This window comes from Dendronephthya gigantea, unplaced genomic scaffold, assembly GCF_004324835.1.
Source record: "Dendronephthya gigantea isolate DGI-Jeju-01 unplaced genomic scaffold, DenGig_1.0 000013F, whole genome shotgun sequence".
Classification (NCBI taxonomy): domain Eukaryota; kingdom Metazoa; phylum Cnidaria; class Anthozoa; order Malacalcyonacea; family Nephtheidae; genus Dendronephthya; species Dendronephthya gigantea.
The window spans coordinates 2,795,394-2,819,927 of record NW_021163023.1 but is presented as its reverse complement, the minus strand read 5'-3'; the positions used below and the strand labels follow the sequence as shown (position 1 = coordinate 2,819,927).

At 37.0% G+C, this 24,534-nt stretch overlaps 5 protein-coding genes and 1 pseudogene across 6 annotated transcripts; 2 read left to right on the top strand and 4 right to left on the bottom strand.

Moving 5' to 3' along the window:
* The first annotated feature begins 574 nt into the window (after positions 1-574).
* Positions 575-2,033, top strand: LOC114519455 (annotated as a pseudogene).
* Positions 2,034-2,210: 177 nt separating this feature from the next.
* On the top strand, positions 2,211-2,937 carry LOC114519601 (mitochondrial cardiolipin hydrolase-like). The gene has a single exon (XM_028539762.1). It carries the CDS (start codon positions 2,249-2,251, stop codon positions 2,909-2,911), a length of 663 nt encoding a protein of 220 aa, XP_028395563.1. The 5' UTR covers positions 2,211-2,248; the 3' UTR covers positions 2,912-2,937.
* A 100-nt stretch (positions 2,938-3,037) lies between these two features.
* On the bottom strand, positions 3,038-8,678 carry LOC114519454 (UNC93-like protein MFSD11). The gene is made up of 18 exons (XM_028539580.1): positions 8,497-8,678; positions 6,891-6,945; positions 6,730-6,745; positions 6,503-6,610; positions 6,176-6,276; positions 5,785-5,881; positions 5,627-5,691; positions 5,436-5,536; positions 5,279-5,316; positions 5,108-5,154; positions 4,931-4,996; positions 4,741-4,789; positions 4,584-4,657; positions 4,342-4,513; positions 3,987-4,050; positions 3,807-3,878; positions 3,590-3,658; positions 3,038-3,418 (listed from the first exon to the last, which is right to left on the bottom strand). Exons 1-18 carry the CDS (start codon positions 8,584-8,586, stop codon positions 3,341-3,343), a joined length of 1,362 nt encoding a protein of 453 aa, XP_028395381.1. The 5' UTR covers positions 8,587-8,678; the 3' UTR covers positions 3,038-3,340.
* A 1,290-nt stretch (positions 8,679-9,968) lies between these two features.
* Positions 9,969-11,495, bottom strand: LOC114519310 (tropomyosin alpha-3 chain-like). The gene is made up of 2 exons (XM_028539427.1): positions 11,018-11,495; positions 9,969-10,683 (listed from the first exon to the last, which is right to left on the bottom strand). The coding sequence occupies exons 1-2, from the start codon at positions 11,423-11,425 to the stop codon at positions 10,360-10,362; spliced, it is 732 nt and encodes a 243-aa protein (XP_028395228.1). The 5' UTR covers positions 11,426-11,495; the 3' UTR covers positions 9,969-10,359.
* Positions 11,496-12,102: 607 nt separating this feature from the next.
* On the bottom strand, positions 12,103-20,090 carry LOC114519614 (discoidin, CUB and LCCL domain-containing protein 2-like). Of its 2 annotated transcripts, XM_028539774.1 has the most exons (7): positions 20,007-20,090; positions 19,360-19,435; positions 15,252-15,589; positions 14,925-15,075; positions 14,358-14,838; positions 14,128-14,163; positions 12,103-13,704 (listed from the first exon to the last, which is right to left on the bottom strand). In XM_028539774.1, the coding sequence occupies exons 1-7, from the start codon at positions 20,016-20,018 to the stop codon at positions 13,662-13,664; spliced, it is 1,137 nt and encodes a 378-aa protein (XP_028395575.1). In that variant the 5' UTR covers positions 20,019-20,090; the 3' UTR covers positions 12,103-13,661. The 2 variants fall into 2 exon arrangements, with proteins under 2 accessions (XP_028395575.1, XP_028395576.1); XM_028539775.1 differs by lacking the exons at positions 19,360-19,435; positions 20,007-20,090 and adding an exon at positions 16,819-16,965.
* A 413-nt stretch (positions 20,091-20,503) lies between these two features.
* LOC114519613 (ankyrin repeat and SAM domain-containing protein 4B-like) lies at positions 20,504-23,475 on the bottom strand. Its single transcript, XM_028539773.1, has 2 exons — positions 23,229-23,475; positions 20,504-21,676 (listed from the first exon to the last, which is right to left on the bottom strand). The coding sequence occupies exons 1-2, from the start codon at positions 23,390-23,392 to the stop codon at positions 20,530-20,532; spliced, it is 1,311 nt and encodes a 436-aa protein (XP_028395574.1). The 5' UTR covers positions 23,393-23,475; the 3' UTR covers positions 20,504-20,529.
* Between the last annotated feature and the right edge of the window lie 1,059 nt (positions 23,476-24,534).

Here is a 24,534-nt window from a genome sequence, read left to right as displayed (position 1 = left end):
ACAACCAAATCTATTATTTACAATCCCCATCGAAATTAACATCCATCCACGCTATTTTTTCAGCTTAAAAAACCTTTTGCAGATCCTAATTACAATAATTGGCTGTTTGACTGAGTATAGTCGGAAATAGACATTTAAAATTGTGAATAATTTTATAAGATGTCTACTTACAGGATAATTACATCCTTGTAGAAAGATGACATCCAAAGATTCGTGTTACTCGTCTTCTTCATTTCTGCAAACAATAAAATGAATTCATGTCAGCCGAATGCAGGAATGCAAGATCTATTCTAATTCTTTTCATCGACAGCATTTGCGCTGTGTGATTAGATATGATCTTCATGGAAAAAAAACTAAGTTTGCAAAAAAGTTCATGCAAATTCTAACAAGAGTCTAACCAACGCCGCTAAGATACCGAGGCAGCGATCGCAGCACTCTCTGGATCGCTTCAACTCTTCTCAAAAGGTTTTTGAATATCGCTCCTCACTAGATTTTGGGTATAGCAGATCAGTGGATATAAGGCGTTCCTATAATGGTTTATTAGAAAAGGGTAACTGCGTTACAACGGGTAACCGTTGTCAACCAGCAAACCTGCTAAAATGCGGTTAAGGTGTTCATAGCTACACATACACACATAAACACAACAGAGTTTGCCGGTAACAATACCAACGAAGTTTCAGTTTGGCTAAACTAAACACAAGTCTCTTCAAAAATGTCTCGTTACTATCAATCAAAAAGTTACGGTCAGGCAGCTCCTGTCCAGAAACAAAGCTACGGCAATACAAGTTATCAAAGCACTGGCGCTTCGCAAAACTACGGCCGCGGAGGTCGAGTTGAAAAAGACGAAGCTACTCTGATGAGAAATCTGTTTAGCAGTTTTGATAAAGACCGAGATGGCCGTATTTCTAAGCCAGAGTTTTTGAAGATGATCTCGTCCCTTGGCTACACAATATCGCATCAGGAAGTCTCGCAAATGGTGAATTCGTTTGATCAGGACGGAGATGGTGAGATGGACTTTAAAGAGTTCATGAACATGGTGAAGTATTTGAATGGTAAAGGATACAAATATGGAAAAGAAGCATTGGAAAATAAGATCAGGAAGGCTTTCAAGTAAGCAGAAAAAAGCTAAACCTGCGTCTAATAATAGCTAGATTCAACAAATCTGTCTCTCGTCGCACTCTCTAAAAGAAGTCGGTTAAAAAGGCCCTTGCCAAAATTTAATTAGCGACATATATATTACAAGTTAATTAAACGGTACATGACCAACACGTGTTTTTCCAATTAGTTTAGCCAGTAGTTCTGAGGTGAAGTTAGGCAGAGTGAGATAGGCGTTTTAAGTGCCCTTAGCACCGTTCTAATGAAGAATATAGTCAAAGCACAGTTTACAACAGTATATCAATCAATTATGCAACAGCACACCCCCCGTATCACAAAGATAATAGACTAGAATAGAGATGTTTACAACTTCTTGCAATGAAGGTAACTACAGTATGCCCATATACCAGTCAATAATGAAAAAAATGATGCACAAAGAACTGAAGCTGTATTCTCATCTCTGTAGCGTTCTTGATGCAAACCAAGACGGTTACCTCAGCCGGGACGAGCTACGATATGTCCTGTGTAACACTGGGAACAAATTGAGCCCAGCAGAATTTGAAGATTTTCTGGCCACGTTTGATTTGGATAACGATGGCCATGTCAGCTGTGAGGAATACATTCGGATTGCTTGTTCGTCACTCGTTGATTACATGGAGGAAATCGTTCGAGTCAAAACAAGATGATTCTCATGGACACCTTAATCCTTATCGCCATGAATATTCACCTTAATTTTTTTGTTTTAACATTCAATAAAAGTTGTTTAACTGCAGTAACTTCAATATATACTTATTGCTGACAATCTAATGGCCATTTCAATGCTCTAATCGAGCGAAAGACATAAAGACTGTTCAGTGAAGAGTAGGGATAGTGTTAACCTTTATAGTAACAGTTGTAAGATATAAACGGTTATTTAGCAATAAAAATATGATTGTAAATGAAAGAATATGGATGCAAGAGTGTGGAGCCTATTAAGAAATCTCTTCTGCAAGAATGAAATACTCTTTCGTTACCAACTTTCTATATATATAGGTACTATACCAGTAAAGAGTATATCGTTTATCATATATATAATTTATTACCTGACTCCATCTAATATATCTCCAGAGTGCGCAGACTACTCCGAGCACTGGCACTACACGAGAAATCCAATATGGCGTCCGCAGTTGAGCTATTTTTCTTGACTTGGTCAGCAAGTGTTTTATTTCAGACCGTTTATACGTTCAGCAAATGCTTCAAAAGCTGCTATAACACCTGGTTAGGATCCGAGAAAGCCCCAAGCCAGCCCAAACTCTTCCATGAAGTACTATTCTTTCCTGATAGTCGATTAATTTGTCCGGAATTCTTCACTCCTGCAGGATGTCATCTTGCAAAATGTCGAAATGCCCACTACAAAACGGCACTGGGAAAACTTCTAGACTTTCTAAACGCTGCCACGAAATCACTGGATATTTGCGTGTTCACAATCTCGTGCCACGAACTCGCGAATGCGGCGTTAAAACTGCACGAAACAGGCATACCAGTTAGAATTATTACAAACGAGGAACACGAAGCATTAACTGGCTCGCAAATTGAACGTTTTCAACGCGAAGGAATCCAAGTCAGACACGATAAAACAGCGTTTTACATGCACCACAAGTTCGTCCTGGTTGATGGCACTGTACTCATAACTGGATCCTTCAACTGGACCAGACAGGCGGTCATGGGGAACAGGGAGAACGTATTAGTTACTAACAATGCAGAGATAGTTCGACCTTACGTCGATGAATTTGAAAAGCTTTGGGAGATGTACAAACCCGGAGCAAGGAAAGAATAACTTAAAAACAAAGACGGAGAGATAGAAAAAATATATACAAAAAATAGATGTATTGTATACGATTTAATATCAATGCATGTTATCACTTATTAACCTTGACTTGAGTTAAGTTATTGTAGAGTATTGATTATAACAGAAACATTTGGCTGTTTGGACATATTTATTTAATTTTATTATTGCATTAGAATAGAATTATAAACAAAACAGTTGTTTGTGTGTTGTAAACTAGCTAGCGTTTCTATTATCAGCTATTTTATAGATAATCTATTTGCAAAATTTTACGAGATAATTCATAAATAGTCTGATCTTTCATCAACCGCCTCAGTAAATGCATTTTATGCAGTGCATTAATAGGAAATTGTCGAAACTTTTCACTCTATGTAGAACCCGACACAATGGTTCTTTCTACGCTTGGAAATCATGTCTGATTCAAATTGTTCCGGCTTTTTTCTTTGCCATTCGTTCCACTACAAAGAAGGACAGCGCTCCCAAGAAAGCCATCACACACTAGAACGATAAACAACCATGCACTGGTTAAAAAACCTCATTTTGTCATCATCGTCGATATAGGTTGTAATGATCATATAACCATTATTATGCAACAGGGATGAACACTTTTGAGATTGAATTACAGGACGACAACAAGTTATTGAATTAAAATCCTAAAGCGATACATACCAAAATATAGAGTTGGCTTCTAAGTCCTATATGACTGCTGTAGAAAAATCCAACTGCAGCGGCTACCGACTGTAACATGAAAAAGGGAATTCTTACAAAAGTAAACTGACAACTGGAGGTTTCATCCTGACCTATGATTACAATCACTCAGGTTTATACAGCTATATTATTGTGTATCTTTCCAAGCTTACCTGCGTATCTCAATTTCCAGGCTTACCTGCGAAAATTTAAATATTGCAAATGCCGAAGCACTATTGTCAGAATAGAAACTCCCCAGTAAAGAATAAATCTGTAAATAACGATTTAATTATAAATGAAAAATGATAAAACACTTTTATCAACATGCGATGTTTTTCGCACATCTATATTGTTTATTTAGAATTTTCTTCATCCATACCTGGGTGTTGAAACAACTGTCACCAAAGCCAAGTAAAAATGCGCAAAGCATTGCTATTGGAACACTAAAAAGCGTTTCAAAATCAGCTTTGTAATGCTAGAGTTGTAATGCTAAGTTGCATGGTATGGTATGGTATGGTGTGGTGTGATGTGGTATGGTATGGTATGGTGTGGTGTGGTATGGTATGGTATGGTGTGATATGGTACAGTATGGTATGGTGTGGTATGGTACGGTATGGTGTGGTATGGTATATGATATGGTACGGTACGGTGTGGTATGGTATGGTATGATATATGGTATGGTACAGTATGGTATGGTATGGTGTGAAACCATTTCCACTATAATCATACTGTACCTTGGTTTTAAAAGATATCCCATCTCATGAGTAGCATCATTTGGCGAAGCATCTGGCAGATTCATTAAAATGAGGAAGAATGTAGCAAAATGAACCAACATTCCAAGAAGAACAATGTTGTCTCGTCCTTTGGCTACTATACGTTTACCAAAGATACCAAAAATCCCACCACCTAAATTACAAGGGGTTCATGTTAAAATTTGAATAATCAAACTCATTTAAACAAAGATCCATAAACTAACCTAAAATCTCGCCAATTCCTATGAAGACACTGAAGACAATCAGTTCTTTGTTCAGAAAAAATGCAAAGTATTTCCTATAAGGGAAAAAGTAGAGAATCTTTAATTCCATGATTTGGAAGATAACATGAAACACTTATTTATACTTTCATAATTGTACTGACCCACACTAGTTCCATAAACACCGCTAAAGAAAGTTAACTCTAGTCCTAAAAGAATGCAAGCTTGTGTGAATTAAGTTTCTTTAACAAATGAATCATCACAGCGATTTTTTGTACAACTCTAGCCAGTTGATAGGACCAAATGTCCACCTAACTTCATGCACCGTACAAAAATAAGATTTTATTTACCTGTGTAAAAATACACAATGAATAGGAAGAAGGACGGTTTGGTAAAGAGCAGCCGAACTGAACTTTCTAAAAGTGAGAAAAATTTTGATCATTCATCCAGGTTATTTATGTTTAGCTGATGGTGAAACATTAACATAAGTCTTCAAGTAAGAGGAAACATTGAAATCAAAAGCTTACTAAATGATTCCCAAGGACTACTGCTTGTTTCAATTCGGTTTCCCGACCTTGGGAGAAAGTAAAATTGAATAATTGCTGCTAGGTTTATAAGTCATAAATTTGCAATTCAATCTTTATTTGACATACAGAGATGAGTTCATTCCACAACTACAAATATCTATATATCCTTACTCTTGCATATTGACAATAAGACTTTCATTGCTTCCTGTCTACATGTAAAACAAAAGTAATAGAAACTCTCAATACCCCATTAAATGGTAGCAGTACTTTATACTAGGCCTGGTTCAGAAATAATTTTTAATTACAAATGTATTCCCACAATTCATACCGTATCTTCACTTCTAACATTTCGCAAAAGCAGGAAACACAGCATACCAATTGCTGACAAAGCAATGAAGACATAGAGAACTGTTGACCTTTCACTAAGACCTGAAACAAAAAGCAAAAATTCAATAGCAAAAAAAGGAAAAAAAAGGTGAAAAAAAGTGAAATGATTAGACTATTTTGCAGTCAACTCACTGATTATTGTTGAACCATTTTTTGGCTTAAAACAAAAGTAAACTATCAAACTTCCAATCAGCAAACTGAAAATAACAAAGAGCATGTTTATCACCTAAATTCTAAACATTTAAAGCCTTCCTCTAAAAGCTTGATAAAAACTCAAATGTTAAAGTCACCTGCACTGCAAGAACGCCCAAAATACCCCACTGTTTCGTCCCATTGTTTCATCTGTGGAATTCACAGTTAGACAACTTCCTTGGGCAGTCCATATCACTATAGAAAATACAATCATTTTGTTGACTCCAGATGCTGTACAGTCGACAATTGTCATCTTCTGATCCTGGTGCAACTTTAAACAACTATGATGAAGTACTTTTAATACCAACAATCAATTCCTAGAATTGAATACATGGTATATAACATTAGAACTCCAAAGTTAATTTAGTTTGAGCAATGCATCTAATTCATCTTAGTTAGGCCAAAAAATTATGTATACATGATACATTCCATACCAGATGCTTCACCCATAGAAAGCCCCCCTTTACATAAACAACATCCTCAGCTTACCAGCAGCTCCAAATCCAATAACAACAGAAGCTATGTACAGTAGACTTGATAAATCAGTTTGGACATACTTTGATACAAAATATAAACTCAAAATAAATAGCCTGAAATGAAAAATGAATAATACTGTAATCAAAAATCTTGCGAAAATTCTGTCCAAACTAAGTTCATGGTGCTGATTAATCCTAGAATTAAAGCTTGTCAAGAAATGGCAGGCCTTAGATTTGATCTAGGCAGACACCTATACTTCATCAACTATTCAAAGTCTAGCCTAATCAACCTAGCACCATAAGTAAATAACAGTAATCGGCCAGCTAGCAAGGTACTTGCCAGTAACATAGTCCACCAAGCATCATAGAAAATTTTGACCCAATGAAGGCAATTATAGGTGGAGCGATCCAGTTAAATAGTGAAAAACTTGCATATATTATGCACAAGCTATTAAGAAATAAAAAAAGAATGATACAGCATAAGAAAATGGAAAAATAATTTATATTATTGATCAATCTAATCAATATTTTAATCAATAGCAGAAATGGTAAAAAATTAAACTTTACCTGTAATATCCGCTGGCTAAAAACAGACAAAAATAATGAAATAAAAACTTTATTATAATTACCATGAATAACAAACATCAGAACAGCATGTTGCTTAGATATATGAATTATCACAACCAAAAATTCCTTTTTTTTCAACGTATTTATAGCATCTAACTTGCCTTTGAACTTGCTATGTGGATGACTTTCATTTTTAGCACTTTTCAGGATGCTCTCCTGTCAAATGTATATGAAACATATCATTTATAATTACTAACTAAAATCAAGGACAAGCTAGCAGTGGTTTCATTAAAAGGCGGTTACCGGCGATTTACCGCCGCCTATTGTGACTTATTCCGCCGCCTAATTTTTCGTGCACGATAATTTTTTCTGACATGGTCTTTACTTTAATCTTTGTACATATGTTATATATTTGATATAATAACTAGGCAATAGCGTTGACTACCAGCATTTATTGTTTGCCATTCTGATTTCTGATTCTGCATGTGCGCCAGACCAATTGCGCCAATATGAAACCAGCGGTTCTCATTTTTATTGTGATATACTTCATAAACACTGTGATTAGAAGCAGTAAAGGGTATACAACTATAGCTATTCACAATTGTTGTTTAAATTTGATCTGATCACTGCTATGAGCAACTATTCAAATAACTTACTGATGTTTTCTTGTGATGACAACCATGCATGTTTTCTATTTTTTTATAACATGGTTGATGTTGTACGATTTTGAGCATAAGCTTGATTAATTAAATCAAAATGTTGAGAGATTCAATTTCTAGAGTTCAAATTTTTTTATGCAAGCATGCATGCCTCCACTCCAGACAATAGGGAGCTTTAGATTTGACTACAGCTCCCGCTCCTCTACGAGATTCGTCACATTTCCAGGAGTCTCGCTACCGTGGCGCTCGGATGCTCGGACGCCTATTATTTCAACTCCGCCTGCTATTACAAAAATTAATGAAACCACTGAGCTAGGGCTGCCAGATAGCACTACGGGATCACAAGATGATGATTTTTTCAATCATTTTAAAAATACTTCAAAATGAATAAACTCCTAGGCGTATGGGTCTACACATTTAGGGGAAAGTAGATAATTTCAGGAGAGATTCAATTGTGGAATTGCAAGTACAAATTGCTTGATTTAATTATCATTGATTAAACAAAGATTGCCTGAATTTTGGTAGAATTGAGTAAAAATTGCATGACTTTTCTAGATTCTAATGTTTCTAGAGGGACAGCTTCCCCATCTATAAATATGACTTTGAGTAAAACTACAGAAACGAAAACAATAATCAAAGAAGAAAAACTGTTTTTTGAGAATACTTCAAGCTAAGTTTAAGTTGGATAACTTGGATTATACCAGCAACTTCAAAGTGATATTAAAAATTTAGCTTTCGTTCAAATTAAACTAATGAAAAGCTTCTTCATGTTTGAAATGAAAAATCTGAAATGAAATGAAGAATTTTTCATTTGCGCGATTTTGCGCATCCATTTCCTGGATTGCGCACAGAATGTCTCGTGATGTCCGCGTGATATATCAGTGAAGTTAAACATGTTGATTTTCTAATATCTCGCTGGTGTAAATACACGATATCTCAGCTAGAATATAAGAAAAATCAATTAACTTTTGTCAGGTACTTGCCAACTACCCTTAAATTGTAGTGTTAACCCTCATTATCTTCGACAACAGTCCAAATCCCGCATGGAATCACATAGTATTTCTTTCATTATACACTTCCAAAACTCAACCTCCAAAACAAAACATACCTCTATCATCGAAGTCGTCTGAAACGCCGTAAAAATAAGCATGAAGGAAAGTCCCAGTATAACCACATTCCAATTCTTTACGTCCAACATTTTAAACGATGATCTGAACACAATCTTTGGCAAGTTTTGAACTAAAATCCTGTCATTTCCGTATTCTTCTGGAACTTCGGATGATAGTTTGAAAAAAATTACGCGGTTTTTGACAAGAAAGAATGGGTACCAGTCTCATTTGATTGTCAGATATGCAAATGTAACAATATTTCACGTCTCTTTCTCTGTTTCCGAAGTAACCGTTTTCGGTTTTTATTGGAGACATTGCTTTTTTGCAGCTTCAGTGCAAAAGGTTTTATTAATGAGGTAAATTTTAAGATCTGGGAGAGCGATTGATGGAACAGTTACAGGTGGAACTACAGTGGGTGGATTATGGTAGTTCTGAGATGAAATCCAACTGTTCTACTGCAATAAATAGCATTTAAGTGGGTTCCTCTGACTCTTAATTTTGTCTCATTTGCACCACCCTCTTACTTAAGACCAAATAAGTCCACATTCACAATCATGCGTGCTAAATAGGAGCATTAAACCTTTCAGTTAACTGACTCACAATTTCCAACCAAAAATTGCCCCCTAAGTTTCCATTCCCCGGAATAACAGACACCAGTTGCAAAGATGACATTGCCTCAAGCCACCAGTTTCAAAAAGCTCCTCGACCAATCACCATTAAGCATAACGTGAGAAATGAAAAGTTATGCTCATTTTTGAGGATTAAATGAGCATTGTCAAAACTGAGACGCGCTGTGTGTGATCCCTTGCATTTGACGAATTTAAACCTAAGAGGTTCGTTGCTGTCCTCGATAGCATTTCATCAAGTTGAAGAAAAAATCAAAGTATAAAGCATTCAAAAAGAAACTAAACCATGCCGAAACTTCCACCGCCTCCAGTAATAGTAGGAACCTTGAAGGAGCCAATTTATGCGATGTCTTTTGGGATTATTGTTTCAGTGTGGAGCGTAAATATTGGGAAACTGCTAACACCGTATTATTTCGTTTATATTGTGAGCACAGTTGTCGCATTCGAGTGTTTCCTGTGGTTTATGGAAAAGCCGAAGCAAGATTACGAGGTTTATCAGCCGCCATCTCAGTCAAAACGACAGGAGAAAGCCGTGAGCAGTCCTGCAGGTCAGACAAGCAACGAAAACAAGAGTAGTAAGGGCAATGATGATGGGACAAAAACGAAGAGGGACATTGGTTCGCCACAGGAAGAGGGAAAGGCTGTGAAAACTGGAAAGGAATCGAAATTTCGTTTTAGACAAAAGAAAAACGTGAATTCGCCAGAATCACCTGTTCAGTAAACTGGATTATCAAAGTCAAAAGCACTCGTTGCTGCATACTGAAATAAAGCGAAGTTAAAAAGCATAACGATAAGAAAGGCAGTTGTTTAGTAAAAGCTCTAGTTTGAACATGGTTAGAAATCGTATTACTTTATTGGAATAAAGTAGTTTTGAGTATAAAAGGTAAAGGATAAATATGGGAAAATAGAAAGTCAAAATTGCTAGAATTTTATGTTATTGTAGTAGTAATAAAATATCATTCTGTTAAATATATACAATTTAAAAGAATTTTAGAAGCGTTTTACAGAAATTTCTGACCACTAAATAAACCAAGTTAATCTTCATAATCTTCACCTCTTGCTTGACGTCACGTAAGTAAATAACAAAATATCATCGTTTCAGTGTTCAAACCGTACTAGCTAACAGTGTAATATAAAGTTGTCTATGGGTATTTTACGAAATATATAAAAAGGTCCGGCATTCTAACATACACAAATTATACATATAAAGATAAACTGAATTTCAAAAACATTTACTTAGTATCTTCTGTTTAACTCATTCAAAATGCATCCTAGTTCGTATTTTACACCTTGCACTCGTTTCATCTCTTCTCTTTTCTCTTCTCGCAAAACGACTGCTTTCTTTTCAAGCTGGGCAGCTTTTCGCTCTAGACATTCAGCAGTGATCAAAACTCGTTCCTTCTTTTCGCTAAGGCGTCTATATCTCTCTTGGTATTCGTCGCATTTCACCTGTTTAGTTTCGCTTGATCTTGCCAGACTGAAAGCTGTTTGCCCGGCGTCGTTTAGTCTTCTTTCAAAATACTTTACGTTTAATTTACCAGCTCGAATTCTTGCGTCAACCTTACAAGAAGTCAGAAAAGCGAATTTAACGGAGAAAGATAAACTCATAAATGTACAATTAAACTTTTCCGAAAGCTTCACCAAGCATTGTATTTCTTTTTCTGCATGTGAAATAAAATAAACTTAGCGAGTCAATGAATTTGGACGCTGCTTTCGGTGATATCGATAAGCCAATTGCAAGATCACAGATAGTTTTTTAAACAACTGGTAAATAGTAATTACTCTCTCACCTACCAGGAAAATCGCGTGCATGTATATAAGATGGAGTATTATGCCTGATACTAACACGTGATGTCATATGTTAGGTAACTGGACTAAGATATTTACAAGTTACCTTCGAATTTCGCGCTTCTAACATTCTCATTTTGTTGTAGGCTTCACGATAACGTTGTTCTGCCTCTTCGACATAACCTCTTCGTGATTTCTGCCTGGACTCCAAGTGGACTAATGTGTTGTCTTCTTTCATCTCCTTTCGCTCCAACTGACGTCTCCAAGTTTCATTTTCATGGATGTGTTTGTTCAAACGCTCCAATCTATCCAACTTTATATCCGTCTGCTCCTCTACTCGGTCTAAATTTTGTTGAACGAGTTTGATTTTACGCTTTTCCGAGGCAATTTCGTCTTCGGCCCTCGCCGTTCTCTCTCGAGCATCTCTCGTGCGAAGTCTGGCAATCTCCTCTCGTTTTTCGGCTGCAGCCAAATCTTCTCGCATTGCAGCGAGTTTTGCTCGAACACCGTTCATCCTTTTCAACGATTTCCACGTAAAATTACACCCTAAATTACTCGATTTTCACTTTCCAAGGCAAAACCTGTTAATAATAAACAAAGTACCTGTCGTTTACGAAGCATTGTGCCAGGTTTTGGCCAATAAACGCTGTGAAATTAAATCCAAATGAAAACATGAACGGGTAACAAACCTGTTTCAAGTGAAAAACAATTACTTGCAGCCAAGGTTAGCTTGACAGAAACATGCGGTACACGAGAAAGAATGCATTTTCTAACCCTTGATTTTGCAGTCTTGCTATATCAATCGCTTACTCAGTATGACTTAGCTTGTTTGTAAGAGTATCCTAAAGGCTGGTTCCCGCTATCCAATCTTCTTCGGATCCAATTCATTTCTGACTATTTTGTGTGTATGTAGTCTGTTATTAACAAAGCAGTACAGCATTGTAGTTTACAAACAAAGCACAAGTACTGCATTGTTTTTTAGTTGATTTGCTTCTCATATACACATTGCAAGTCAACCATAAAATCATCATTAGAAGTGAATTGGATCCAACAAAATTGGATCGTGTGGACATGACGGTTCCAAAGGTGGAATCACAGATCATGAGGATGCCTGGCATGTATTAATACTGTATATATATTTGGAGGGATAATTCAAGTCTATAAGCAACTATTCTAAGAAGTAATTAGACATAGACGTTCATTTACGAGAACTAAATTTTAATGTGGACACTGATTACAACATATACGGTGACAAATGAACAACATACTATGGACTGACTTACATCACAATTAAGACATGCAAATTACGGCAACTATACCACAAAGTCATGATCATGATTACAAACATCGGTTGCGGTGAAATTTGAAAAGTAAGTTGCTAATATACTACAATATACAAACACACACTGGCATTCTGTATCAATAGCCTAAATCTAATATTTCAACCAGTAGATTTCATTAAGCGGTTTGATCAGCTTTTGTGTCAACTGTAAAACTAATGAAATGACAACCAACAACAGTCAATCGCACGGACTTAATGAAATCCAGGTATAAAAATATCCATTTCAAGATAATTTTCAATGTTAATCTTGATTCATATAACTGTTCTCTATATATGCCCACACTGGAGCACTATATACAAAATAAATAATGGGGAATTTAAATGAATGATGTATTTTATAACTTCTGTGACAAGGTGTTTGGAAATACGCCAAACTTGGCGGGTGTTCATGCCATGATAATGCCTTGGCATGTCTGAGTTTTCCTTTGCACAGAGAAGACACCATGTTACAGAAGTTATATAATAGATATTGTCGGGTACAAAATATCGTTTAAATATATTTACAAATTCGCACTGGAATTGTGTAATGTGCGTCTCTAATTCTTGGCGTATGCTTTTTAGTATGATAGAGTTCAGAATGAAGTAAATCCTCTATTTTAAACCTTTACATCATGGGATAGCTATACTTCACCACGGGTTAGTGTTATCACTCAAGAGATTTAAATATGTAGGATAACGTGACGAGGGAGGAAGATAAGGGGTAGACTAGGGTTTGAGGGCGAGGTAGGTGGTTGAGGTAGGGTGCAGTTTGGACAGTAAACTCGGAGTGATGAGGTGATGTGGCGGGGGCTAAAGGGAGAGGAGGATTCACTGAAAATTTTGGGGGATGTATATTATTTGGCTAAAATAGAGGATATACCTGTAATATTATAGTGTGTGTACAAACATACACTGACGTTCTGTACGAACAAATATTCCAATCATTTTTGATGGCAAAAATTATAAAATAAATCTCTAAAAATATTTACACAAACTTTCACTGAAGTTCTGTATAATACAAATTTGAAAAAACTCTAGACTGAATCTTAGATTCAATTATTCAATTCCTAATTCGCAATGAAAACGCACTTTATTTCTGCTTCTTTGAGAAGCATTACGGAACAGTTGGTGAAAATATACCCCGAAAAATTTATACGGAATTTATCTTGTCCAGAAATTCGACCGCAATTTATATAATGATCACATATAACGAACTTTAGTTAAATAAGACGTTTATAGATGGAATACATGAACGAATTTTTATACAATTTTAGACTGATGATTGGATCAGTTTGAATAAGAATTTCGTTCAAGTATCTATCCACTAACTACCTTCTACAATTATTTATCTTTAACGAGATCTACTTAACTCATTTATCTAAACACAACGATGACATGAAGTAAACACAAGGAAGACCTGTACCATGAATCACACACACGGGCTCATGGACTCGGAACTACCCATAAGTAGCCTGAAAAAAAACAAAAAATAAAATTAACCGCTAGTTAATTGTATTAATCTAAAATGTACACTGTTGCTAAACTTCTCCCCTCCATCCCTCCCTCCGACCATCCTTAAATCCCTCCCTCAAACCTCTCTCTCCCCCCCCAAACCCTCCTCCCTCGATCATTCTCCCATCCCTCTCTCTCCCCCCCCAAACCCTCCTCCCTCGATCATTCTCCCATCCCTCTCTCTCTCCCCCCCCAAACCCTCCTCCCTCGATCATTCTCCCATCTCTCCCCCATCTCCCAGTCTCTCCATCCTCTCTCCTCCCTCGCCCCATCCTTCATTCCGCTCTCTCCTCCCTCAACCCTTCCCTTTCCCAATGAAGAAAACTGTTAAATGATAGCACCACGCACCAAGACTATGAAATGAAATTATAAAAGGATCTTACTTTTTGCTTGGTTGGGAAGAGTGCATTTCCAAGTTCCTACAATAGCAAAGAAACTATTTTGATGTCGTTATAACAACGTAAAACATTGAAAATCAAGCTCTTATTTGAGTGAGAATAACTCTGACGAATAAAACGAACAAACGACCATCAGACAAGCAAACTAACAATACGAAATGGATAAACAAATGACCAAAAATGAAGGACGTTAGGAAAGCAACCGCCATACGTACCTGTTGTTAAACAAGTTAACACTATGCACTTTTTTTCGTCTCAACAACAAAAATAGAAGAATGACAATCACGATAAGAAGAAAAGCAACGATGCCAACAACCAGAATCGCCCGTACATCATTCGCTGACAACGAAGACGAAGAGCTATATTCGACGTCAGCGTTGCTAAATATGGATTGCGTATACGCTGAACTAGGATTGATATCCATGCTGCTTAAAGCGGCCTCTTCTCTAGTTCTTGACGTTGAAAACGCTGACGTAGCAACCACCATTGATGACATTGGTACTGTTGACATGGCAACGAGTTTTGATGGCGTCGGCACCGTTGAGGTTGCAACTAGGTTTGATGACGTCGGCACCGTTGACGTGGCAACTAGTTTTGATGACGTCGGCACCGTTGACGTGGCAACTACGATTGATGACGTCGGCACCGTTGACGTGGCAACTAGTTTTGAAGGTAGTGTTGAAGTGGCAGCCTTTTCTGTCAAACAAATGAATACAAAACATTCGTGATCACATTAAGCCAAAAAAATATATTCTTCATAAAGAAATTGCAAAAAAACCTACTATCTTGACTCGTGCAACCATAGACCTCAACACGGAGACATCTGAAGCGATATGTTGCTGTCTGTGGTAATATTCGTAGATATCTCGTTTGAATTTCTTGTCCAAAGTCGTTCCTTCGGATCGAATAACCATTACTGTTTCCCCCCCATACCTACAGATGAAATATATATTTTGCCGTTGATTTTATGAAAAACTTAATTCTTTTTTTAAACATTAGTACACTAACGAAAAAATAAATAAAACGACAATAAAATCTAAATTGAATATTTAAACTTTGCTAACCAAAGTTGTTGTGTAATCAACACTCAAAGTGTATGAGTTTTCTACCTTGTTATTAGTCGGGTCTGACCATGTTTTCCCGTCAGAACTAAAGCTAAGTTTATAAGTTTTGACGTAATAGGGAGAAATATTCACAAATCCTTGCGTGGCCAGGCCAGTAACATAAACCAACTGACGAAAATCAATCTGGAAATACGAGATTGGACGACGCTTAGACGGACGAAAACCACACCACGCCAGATTGTTGTTCAAACGTCCGTATCTTGGCTCTGTGCTGTATGAACTCCCCATTTTACTTATATACATGTATTGTTTGTAGGAATCAGCCGTCAGCTGCTCGTTTTTAATGATTTTGTCATTTTGTACACCAAGCGGCTTCTTACAAACTGGAAAGGGAAACAATTACACAATTATATGCCTTGAAACTATTGAAACTATCCTGTACAAAAAGAGAAGTTTAGTTTAGGTTTTCTCCTGTAGTAACACTGGATCAATAAGAGATGATCCATACTGGACCTCTAGGAAGAACAGTTTAGAACTGATAGAGGTATGTAGTGTAAATAAAGTTTGTTTAGTTTAGGTTTCCTCCTGTAGTAACACTGGGTCATTAAGAGATTATCCTCACTGGACCTCTAGGAAGAACAGTTTAAAACTGATAGAGGTATCCAGTATAAATAAAGTTAGTTTAGTTTCTGTTTCCTCCTGTAGTAACACTGGATCAATAAGAGATGACCCTTACTGGATCTCTAGGAAGAACAGTTTAGAACTGATTCGAGTTCGTCTCGTATATAATAAACATATATTGACTCGTAGCGTGGGTTTAAAAATTAATAAAAATTTCATTAGCCGTAATTGGCGTGAACCGCGTGTTTAAAATGTTGCAATGTTTTAATTTGCATCGCTGAATGATAGTTCTGCTGTTCATAAGTACATAAACTAATTGTTTGATAATAATCTATCTAAAAATTACATTAAATGTAATTAGTTTTCTCACGATGACAAACATAATAACTAGGCTGTGCACACACACTGAATATTAGATCTATATTAATTAAACTCGTGGAAAGGACGTTAACTTCTCAACACTGAAGATACTCTCGGATTTTGGAGTACGGACGGACATACGACTGTAGCTAACGCCTAACGACTCTGGTTAAAACGTGACGCTAATAATGAAAATAGACTATATTAAAGCCAGGCGTAAATCTCCGAAGAAGAAGATGATCCTAAACCTAATCCTAATTTAATCTAAATCTAATGTAATCTGTTGCAATGCTAAACTCTGTATTCCTTATTCTTGGGCACCCAGCACCCAGTGGATACTTCACAAAAACGCGATCAACTATAGATCATATATATAGTACAGTTTACAACCCACATAGCGGGATTTTTTTCAGTTTTAAAACCAGTTTAACCGTATTTCATGCATCCGCGCCGTACGGCCACGGGTACCAATTTAGGCTGTGTCGTGCCAAAAAATCCAGTCCAGTGAAAACAGGGCTTTAGTAACGATAGACAAAATAGTTTTTGTTCCTAGTCCTGTAATAGCCATAAAACACTACATCTGAGACAAATCAACATGGACAAAGCTAATGATATTGATTAATGAACATACCTAGTGGGGATCCAATGGCAATGACGATAAAATGAGACAGCAGACAGATTCGAACAAAAGGATTCAATTTATAAAACCGAGCCATATTTTGAACTCCGAAGTCAAACGCAGCAGGAAGGAAATGAATTGTGAATGTACCTTTTCAACAAAGGTAAAAAAACGCCTTCTTCTAAACGTTTGTTCAGCTGGTTTCGGAATTTAATTTGACAAGAAATCAAAATTAATGTTTCCCTTGTTCTCTGTATCACTGGTATAAGTAGCTATCTCCAGTGATCTGGACAATTTTAACGTAACACGCTTCTTGAACAAAGGATGCATGGCAAATTCCAAAAGCATATGATGCATAAAGATTGAAGGATGGTATGGTATATCTGCTCTAAATCTACTCAAAATTTGAATCTTATCGCATTACAAAGCGCTGTCCGATATTACTTTGACCAGTCAATGTCATCAATGTCATCCTATCTGATTTTTGGACCAATCAACGAGCAGACCTGATCGACAGCGGCGATGTTAAATAGTTAAATGTTTATATAACAAATAGATTTTTCGCCTCTATTTTGTCTTCGCTGGATTGCAAAACAATTTCTTTCTGGACCTTTGATTTATTTTAGCACGCACAAGTTTTATTTAAAAAGACATATAAAGAATACAGTTTTTGTTGAATAGAGAAGAGTCAGAAGACTGATATTCACGTTTTCTTCGTCCGCGACCGCGTGTCCTTATTTGCGTTTTTGCGTCCGTGCTCGCGTTCTTGCCTTCGTGCTCGCGTTCTCGTGTTTGCGCGCCGACATTTTCCGCTTAATTAACATGTTAATAATCGGGGAACGAATGAGTGCACTACTGCTTTGCGGCTTGCGCTTTTCCATACTTTGTCTTTATATGCTTGAGTCTGACCGTGCTATTGACAGATTTCACTTGAACTTGACTGAACAAGTAATGAAAGTTGAAGAAGCGTGACCATGCACCTCTCAGTCAGTGATTGTTGAAAATCACTGAAGGGGAAAATGATTTCAAACCAACCAAGAGGACTTCGCCGTAAACGCAAACAATACCTCCGAACTGACAGGACGGAGTAAAACCAGCCCTAGTAGTCAGTAGAGTTGTGGGAATGTTGTGGGACTGAATAAAAAATCCGGTGAGATTTGAATATGTTTATACCGTCGAAATGCTCACATCTTTAATAAAAATAAATTCTGGCATCTGCAGTTCAAAGAATAACACATCTCTCTTTGCTGGTGGCTGAAAACAAAATTTTATTTCCTTTACTCCAGGAAAGTAAAAAAATATTTGAACAAAGAGTGATTATCACACTGCCAATTTTTTGTGAAAGAGCTTTGTCTTTTTCTCTGTATCCGGACAAAACAATTTTGGATAATTTTGTCAATTTGAAATAGAAAGTTGAGAGATTTCGTTACATTGTAGGTCTACATTGTCTGTTTGAATGAATTTGCAAATTTTGTGATGAAATTGGGGGAGTTATTCAGGTTACTGGATTACTGCCACAGAACTATAAACAAAGTACTTCACAACTTGAGAGGTGTCCGTCTTTTTAAAAATGTTTCCGGGCTTTCTTAGCCGAATAAAAGTTCAAATTTTACTTCATTAATTAGCTGACTGTTCGGTAAGGTAATGAACTATATCAATCAATTAATGACTAATCACTAATACATTCTCACAGAATAAATTTGCCTTTCAATAAGTCGGTATATAACATAAATATGTTGTCTAAATGCTAGAATGCTTTAATACACTATCTATCACTATCCATCTATCTATCTATATATCTCAATGTCATAGTCATAAATTATCAATTCTTTCACTGGTGTTGGAACTGGTAGATGATTGAAGTTAGCGACAAAATCAATCTACCATGCCATCTTGTGGCGAGAATACATAATTCCAAGAATATTGCTTAAAGATAATACATAATTATCACCACGTGCAACTGTTCTTACCTAGACTTTATTCCTAAAATTAAAACCTTCCATGGTGTTTTACATGGTTATAAAGTTATAATAGCCTTGTAGTAACTGTGAACCGGATTACAATTGTTGTATTTCTTGATATTGTATGCACAGGAAATTTTATGAAATGCATAATTTATGTTACCACTAAGTTGAATATATATCAATTTCAACAGTTATTCTTTTAAAAACAGCTTTATTTTACTATTTTCCTTGCATTAATACAGCTTTGTCTCTTAGATGCTTTAAAGAGTTAATATTTCGTAAAGATCATGCAGTTATAATTATGTAACTTACTTGACGAGATTAAAAAAAATTATTATGATTTTGAAATCTCAACACGGTAGTATTATAATCTCGAAAAATTATACCGCTCTACAATTGACGAACTTATATATAACACGAACACGCGGAAACCCTAACATAGGTCAAATAAATATGTAAAATATCTGGCAAAAACAACAGTTAAAAACTAAAAGCCAATATCCTTGACGTTGTTGATTCATACAGTCATACACGAGGCCATAGTCTTAATATTTATATAAATCATAATAATTTATAAATTTCACAATACCGTTAACGTTGTTCTGTTCAGCTTTTTCCGGTAGAAAACTCAGCAGAAATACGACAAAGAACCAAGTCATTCTTGCCTAAGCAAGCAAAAAGAAACAGAACCTATTTTCACTGATATTTCGCCGTTACATGTACACGTTTGTATCGAGACAAGCGGCCCCTGATCTCTCGTGGTGAGGGTATATAGGAGTATATAGTCACACCCCTACCACCTGCCTACTTTTGCATAATGAAGTCACAGACACTCAACAGTATATGGGCTAACATGCAGTTCAAATACGTGTCATCTAGCGATTCATTTCCGACTAGCTTCTCTTAAATATGAGGTGAAATCTCAATGTACCGGTTACAATTTGAATCCTTTCTTTTCAGAGAAAATACCACTATGCAACACTGCGGAATTAAACCTTTCTAGAGTATAAAACCTTTATTCAATATAATATTTGAAAACTATACAATATATCAACATAAACGGTAAGGTTTATCAACTGAATATTTGTTTCCGCTTTCTGAGAGATAAAGCGTTCGTTCTCCGAAATATTCTACAGTAAAGAGTTGTAGAATGCACACAGTGTTTATCAAGGCACGTTGATGATATTTAAAATATGCGTAGCAAACGTCAGCAAGACATCATTACTGCCAACATACCTTAATCTTCATCTAACAAAATTAGTCCTAATCATGTATGTGAACGTTCTTTACAGCAACTAAAGTAGTCGACATTTGTCAAGTGAGATGTGCAAAATATGTCTGTGAAGTCTAGAATTTGGAATGGTGTTGAAAGGAAGTTTAAACTCTTCACTCTCCATGCACCGTGCACGTATATTACATCATAATAACCCCTTCCCAACTTCCTTGTACGAGCTATATATATTGCAAATCTGATTGGAGCAAGTCACTAAAGATTGCAGACTTTATCGGTTCTCAGTAGTGCTAGAGTAATCTTAACTAGTAGCCAGGATCGCTCCTAACGCCTAGTTTATACGTCGCATTGTGGTCGGACATGTCATTTTAACAATAGATTGTGAGCTGATAATGAAGCTTAATGAGGTTTATCGTCTCATGATCTATCATTTGAAATGCATTCGACGCGACCAAACTGTGACGTATAAACTAAGCCTAAAGCATCACTGCGCAGGCGCGTTACGCCAGTTACAAGTCCGTGCATTGATTACAAATGCGTGTCCATCATGGGCCCAGGCTCCGCGCACGCCCTCTTTCTTCGGTCAATCGCTTCCAGGATCTTCCTTCTCGGACCTAACGGAATTCCTGCAGACTTCAAATCATCGTCTGTACACAAAGCTAAAGCTTTCATATCAATGCTTTCGCGTTTCATTGTTATTGTGAATTGTTCCAAATTGAGAGATGCAAGAAAGGTCATTAGCGGCGCCAATTTTGGATCGTTCGTTTGAAGTACCTCGTCTTCGCCGATGTCCGTATCAAGGTCGGAGTCCATCGATCGACTCGAGCCCCAGCTTAACCTTGAACTGGGCAAGGTCGATGTGCGACTATTATAACTGGACAAACTGCCGAATTTCATATTTTCAACAGAGGTGAAACTATTCCCATGACCGTCTGATGAGCGGACAATGTACTGGTCTTTGGGACGGCCAACGAAATTTCCATTTCCTGCACGGATAGCTTTTGGATGTAATATGATATTGGCGCTGTCTAAACTTGTCAAACTTCGCGACTTTCCGCCGTTCAGTGACGACGCACTGCCGGATCTTATCCGGGACCCAAGGAAGGTTTGACGCACGGATCCTTGCACGCTTTTGGCGCGTTCGTTTTGCGCCGACTTTCCAGTTTTCTTCCCTGTAATTTGAGAGAAATGTTCCAAGCTTTGCGCTCGTCTAATGCTCTCAAACCCGGTGTTGTTTGGAGGATTACTGCTGTTGGTACTGCTGGTTCGTTTCTTACCAGCCATCCACCGTTCATTCGGGATATTTTCTTTGCTATCGCTGACGACGACGCCATTCTGTCGCTTCACACGTTTTGCGTATTCTTTGTCGCGCTTTTTTTGATGCCTTTCCACCTTTTTCATCCGCTTTCTGGCAATTTTTTCCGCCTCTTTTTTCTGTTTGTTCGCCCGCGCGCGATGGTGCAGCATTTGTTCGGCCACAACGCGGTCCAGGTATTGGACACAGTCCAGTTGTCCACGTGCAGCAGCTTCCTCCAGGGGGGTGTGATATTGGTTGTCCAGCGACCAGATATTCGAGCCAAATTTCGTGAGGAAAACGAGGCAGTGAAATTGACCACAGGCGGCAGCAAGATGGACGCTGGTTGAACCGTCGTAGCACGGTTTGTCTGGGTCACCCCTGGTGGGAAATATAACGTATTACTAGGAGCTTCAGACAGGCAAAGAAAAGGACTGGGAGAGATTGAAAAGGGGGGGGAGGTACAGAGGATACTTCTCATCTAAAATAGGCACGCTAAGCGTACGTGTTTTTTTGCATACAAACAACACATATTTCATTTAGTATGCTGCTCAGTAGGACACCTTGCTCGTAAAAGCAAACATTGAAAATGCGTCTAGAAGTTTTGATGGTCGTAAGCAATTACTAGTGCCTTTGTCTGAAAGTTGATTTGCATTAGAGACAGCCATTGCCAAGTTCATCATTTTAATACTATAATTCATAGGTTTGCTTTACTATAATTACTATAATATATGCCACTGTTTGCTTTAAACGATGATTTCACCTCAGGAGTCTAAACTACGTATACCTCACGCTACAAATTACAATTTGTCGTCAACTTTCCGCGATTGTGTCTCTGTGTACGGAAATTGAAAAATTCTGTAATTTTGGGAACGCACTTGTATTGACCTACAGATTAGCACTTCATTCAATTAAACCTTATGTGTGCCAAAAATGATAAACTATTCACTTGTTTGGGTCATCACTAATGGATTATTTTATTCGCAAGTGGGAGAGTATTCGGCGTAGGATAAGAAATATTCACCTTACTGTTAGATTTATAACAGAATATTCTTTTAGAGAGTTATGTGTCCACAATGCTGATTATGAATATTTAAACAGCTCTCCAAACAATCCCCAAAATATTATGAATTTAAATGATCAAGTTGCTAATAGCGATGGCCAAAATTTGTTTTACATTTCATCTTTGTTACGATAACGGGAAACCACATGCACGAACCACATTCAAACGTACGAATTCGTAAAGAATTGAACGGTTTTATTTCACCAAAAACTCGCTCTACAATATCCAGAATTGCAAGTGAAGGATCAATATCAGGTTTCGTACGAAAATCAGGGAAATTTATCGCGAACACTTTTCAAAACTAGCGTGCGATACCTGCTTCTCTCACCGTTACACCATTATTACCCTTCCCAAACATATGTAAAAATCTAAAACCACGACAGCATCCAGCTAAAACCGAGATGTATTGCCGTTGAAAACGGTTTTAAATATGACCAAATTGTTTATCTCACTACAATGCTTTTAATTGCAAACATACTGAAGATTATGAACAATAATCTTTGATGCGCAACGGAGCGATAAGAAATATTTTGTAATGAATCGTGTGTGCTATTAATGTCTTCAACCAAAGCAACGGGATATAGCTTTCACAACGGAAAAAACCCTCAAAATTTCCGACATCACTTTTGGACCGTTTAAAATCCTTTTAGTGCATGGCGGAGTAGATGTAGCCCAATTTAAAAACTTTTAAATAGTTTTTAATTAAACTTCATTCTTCGCCGTCATCCAAGTTTACAGCAAGTCAGTTATTTACACACGTCGAATTTACTCAACGTCTAGTGCTTTCTAACTTAAAGTTTCGAGAAAATAGGCCGAAATAAGCGTGTTCAGATTGCTTAAAAGTCTTGGCTAGTAACGTTGTTAACTTACCCCTTAGCACAGAGAATTCGTAGGCATTCTAAGTTGCCACAACTCGCTGCCCAATGGACTGGTGTCATTCCATCTTCATCTCTTTTATTCGCATCCCGTTTATTCACATGTCGTATAACTTCAAGCAAGCCATCTTTGGCTGCCTTGTGGTAAATCGCAGACATTTTAAACAAGCCTAAGAGAAGTAAACTTACTGTTAAGCCGTGAGAGCCTCCTGTAGACAAGTCTTCCCTAAACCGCTGTTTGCATTTTGGAATAGCCGCAGCTGAGCATCCACAATGCAACTCGACGCCAGGTGTGGGTTGCGACAGCTGATTTTCCCACATTTCAAATTCAGTTTCTTATTCGATAAATTCCAATGAGATAAACCCCGTTGAGATGTTTTACAATTAAGACAAAAAGATTTATTATCCAGCAAATAAATTGCCAAGACTTGGCAGAACTTATCTTAACGCATGCTAGTTAGATACGAGTACAATTTTGGTACATTTTACAATAGATATTCGTAGGTAACGTGTGTCAGAATCATGCGAATCATTTGCAGTGTTAATTCGTTAATGCAAGATGGGATTTGAACAAGTCTTGGCGTGAGAGAAAATGCAATTGAATAGCAAGACTCACGATGTATTTCAGTATTAAGTCCGATAACAACTATTAATTAAAATTTGTTTCCATAAATTGATTTGAATTGGGTAAAATTTCATCTTCCCAATTTCCTCCACAGTACACAGGTAGTATTTGCAATTGTAAGTCTGTGTTTTTACCAATGTTTTTTTCTGTCCAAAAAGTATAAATATACGTGAGGGAAACAGCCAGTATGGATCAGTTTTTAATGAGAATAACAACTAAACTCCAAGTAATCAACCCTGGCAAAAGACAGTTCATTGTGAGCAGTGATATAATAGCTCATCATGCTATCCTATCATCGAGTATTCCGGGTTATATTGAGATCTATCTTTCAACCCTAACTCTTGTTTTTATTTTCTGCCATTAGCTTTAAAATTTCTGCCAGTTCTCTAGAAGTGAGTTTCGAATCCCCGTCACCAGCAACTTCAACTGAGATGATTTTCATGTTCATTGGATCCTCGCACTTTTTCACTTCTTTTTCCGTCTTTTCTGACTTTCTATTCTTAATTTCAATCTCTTGAATAATACTGCCTGCGTTCGACATGGCAGCGAAGAAATTTGACGGTTTAAACCAACGTCTGATGTTCAAATTGTTCAATGTTTCAAACGACAGGTACCTTGATGCAAAACGAAGCGTTCAATATACATGCTTGTTCTTCTAAATGAAGGAACTATGGAG